General features: G+C 35.1%; 1 protein-coding gene across 1 annotated transcript; it reads left to right on the top strand.

Moving 5' to 3' along the window:
• Positions 1-2,215: 2,215 nt before the first annotated feature.
• Positions 2,216-3,337, top strand: LOC140154775 (neuromedin U receptor homolog nmur-2-like). The gene has a single exon (XM_072177342.1). It carries the CDS (start codon positions 2,216-2,218, stop codon positions 3,335-3,337), a length of 1,122 nt encoding a protein of 373 aa, XP_072033443.1.
• The last annotated feature ends 254 nt before the right edge of the window (positions 3,338-3,591 follow it).

The following is a 3,591-nucleotide window of genomic DNA, read 5'->3' as shown; positions in this document are numbered from 1 at the left end:
TGAATTGATCTTTTTTCTAAAGAAAATATTCATTAGTCACTTGTTTTTCAAATAAAGTTTATTTCCGCATATTTATATGCAATAAAATTACCCCTGCAGACATTATTGACCATGGAAATACCCACTATGTTTCCTGGACTTGGTATGGACTATAAAGATCAATATATGAAATCGGCAAACTATATAAGCAAGGCGTGAAATGAATTTTAAACAGTTATTGAACCAAAATTAATGAAATGATAACTAGCAATTGTAGATTCATATTTGTTCGACCATAAGCTAAAAAGGTCCTCCTTAGGCAATTTATAATGTAGAAATGATTTGACTAATTGTCCATGACAATAATGGTAATGTTTTTACTCTTGACTCTTTCTGGTAATCTGCTATGCGTTCCAGCTACAGCACATCACGTGACGTCACGCTGGACAAATTCCATTCACTATTAGAGGATAGATTTTGGAAATAATAAAATTTGGCAACCAGCTTATTTTTGTTAAATTAGGTATGCTGAACTCGAATCTGTTGTCTGCCAGGCCGTATTTTGAGACAATGATCCTCAAAAAGACCTTCAAATGACCTTCAGTATTTACATCTATATTTCTAGACGAGAAACATGTTTTTATTTTTACTCGGCATAAAATTGGCATCTTAATACTAATCAACTGTTTTTGTTGTTGTTGTTCTTTTTGTTGTTGTTTGTTATTATTATTTTGGGAATTTAGAAAGCTGTTGTTAAGGTATATATGGTTATGGTATAAATTAATCAATATATTGAAGCTTAACTGATGAAAGAAAAACAAATTGTCACTTCTAAATTAAATGAAAACACGTTCGTGGATTTTATTGTTCTCGTACATGTCAAAATATCAACGTTACGAAAAATAGAAAGAATTGTTAAAATAAATCGATTCGCATTGGTAGCGTTTGTCACTTAATTTAAATCTAAATGAGCGTGCGTGGATGTCATTGTTCCCAAGTTGTCCACTTCAGCATGTTCATAATTACAGAGATATAGATGTATTTGAATATATGAATACAAAAGCCACCTAAGTCCATACTTTGGCCAAATTGAGTTAAGCATGAGAAATTGTTGCTATACATAGGCCTGTCATATGCATGAAAGAACAACTCAAATTCATTCTCTGTGTCTATTGGGCATGTGAAAAATAGCATGTATGAAAGAATCACCCAATTCCATGATTTGAGTCTTGTAACACATTGATTGAAATCCAGTATGTATAAAAGTCCACTTGTAACACATTCATTGCTAGAGAATGACTTTTGAACAAAAAAATGGGTTTAATAAAGGAAAGTGTGTGGTTTATATTACATGGCAGAATGCTTATCAACATTATACATACCTGTGTGCTTTATTTTGTATTATCTTACTAGTGGTAATCTCATTCTAACATTGTTGTCTTTGTATATGATTCAAAAACCACCTAAGTCCAAAATTTAAAATGAACCCCACGAAGTCCCTGAAATGCTAATCGTCATACCTAATACAGGTTAATCCACTCATATGCACGTAAAACTTACCATATTGACCAGGTAAATCTAACTGAAGGAATTAAAATGATACACGGGTTTTTCTCTCAAAATAACTTCGCATGGACTTAGGTGGCTTTTGTATTCATGTATTCATTTGTTTAAACCAATGAATCTCCGTTTGTCATATATGGAAATGCGAATCCACAATTACTGTAATGTTTGATTTTCGCACCTTGTTTAAATGTATAACCTGTGATCAGGGGCTGACAATACTGTTCTTTGTTATGTTATTTATACTGCGCATGTTTTTGGATTGCCCAATCGCACACTAAATTTGAAGCGCAAGGGAATGGCACACTGATCAGAGACTTGTTTGCGCATATGAGCTACGACAGATGCTAGATGACGGTAACGTTTGTAAGCAACTAGCCTGTACAGTGTGGAATGATAGCCAAGCTACGGAAAAGTAAGATGAAGATAACGATATAGTACTCCAGGCAACGATTTATCACACAAAGGTACAAGAGTAAAGGCAATCCATTTTATGTTCATGTCATGGTATAATTAATCGTTGACATCTGCAGCCATTTGATATAATCGTAATTTTCATCGACTATACGCATAACAATACTTCCTCAAATACGTGCTACGTCGCATATAACTTAAAGGTTGTTTTTTACAAAATATTAACGAGAACTTCAGTATTTACAAGAGGATTTCAACAATGGATTCAAGACAAAGTTTCTACGAACAATGTGAAACGAATTTCACGGTGGAAGACGCTAGACAATACATGTACACAGATGCAAACCGTACTTTTGTGACGGTTGGCGTACCGATTGTTTTAGTCGTAGGACTTGCTGGAAACATTGGATTTCTTTATGTTTTGTATCGCATTAAACACATGCGAAATATAACTAATTTTTATCTAGCCAATCTGTCTGTTGCTGATTCGTGTTTACTTGTCATGAGTTCATTGCAGTACTTTTGGACATATTCCCATTCTCCGTTAGACGTAAACTTTGTCTTTGCGACAAGTTTCGGATGTGCGCTGCCAAACTTTTTGGTATATTTATGTTACTTTGCCTCCGTCTGGTTGGTGACATTAGTAGCAACGGAAAGATATTTGGCCATATGTCATCCTCTACAACATCACGTTGTAAGTGGTACCAGAAGATCCATTCGTCTTGTAGGCATAGCTTGGGGTGTGGCACTTCTTATGACATGTTTCGCAGCTCCTTATGGCAATCCGGAGATTGTCTGTATAGATTGGCCAAAGAAAGGCCCATTTGCTAATTTACCCGCAAAAGTACCTGTTTGTCGAGGCACTTGTGACTGGTGCAACATGGCTCTGTATGCCATCGATCCAGCACAATTTATTTTTGCATTTCTTATAAACACATGTATGTACAGTCGAATTATTACGATTCTCAGCCGAAGGACTGCTGTTTCTGATCAAAATGGATCGTCTCCATGTCGAACAAGGTCTGCACGTGCCATGACAGAGAACAGAGACCAAGTAGCTCGCATGCTAGTGGTTAATACGGTGGTCTTCTTTTTCTGCTTGATGCCTTATTGTATTACTAACTTGAACAGCCTTTATGAAAAAAGTAGCAACTCACTCGGGTTTTTAACCGTCCAAGAGCGGGCAATACTTAGTTGGATATCTAAGTTGACAACACTACTCAATTCTGCTGCTAATCCGTACCTGTATAGCGTAACAAATAAGCGATATAGACAAGCATCATTAAATGCGTTCGATTGTAGCAGGAAACAGGAACATGAGCGTCTGAACTGTTCATATACATACACAAGAGGTACTAATATAAGCGAAGCAAAGGTGTAGTTAATAACATTGAATTCAAATATACAGTATTTTGGGACAGGTATGCATTATCCAAAGCATGGTCATTTATATTTAATTCCATTCAAATCTATCTTACTAAAAAATACGAATACTAGTATTCTATACAATATTGTACGTATCGTTGCTTGCGGTATCTTAAGCATAAAAATCAGCAACAAAATTAATCTAAAATACCAAAAAAGCGAGCAATGCAAAAAAATTTTATTTTTCTTATTATACATTTTGTTCGGTTC

The sequence above is a fragment of the Amphiura filiformis genome, chromosome 6 (assembly GCF_039555335.1).
Source record: "Amphiura filiformis chromosome 6, Afil_fr2py, whole genome shotgun sequence".
NCBI lineage: Eukaryota > Metazoa > Echinodermata > Ophiuroidea > Amphilepidida > Amphiuridae > Amphiura > Amphiura filiformis.
This window is presented reverse-complemented; position numbering and strand designations above follow the sequence as displayed.

Excerpts from the sequence above, each read along its gene's own strand:
- LOC140154775 (XM_072177342.1), top strand. The coding sequence starts at position 2,216 with ATGGATTCAAGACAAAGTTTCTACGAACAATGTGAAACGAATTTCACG.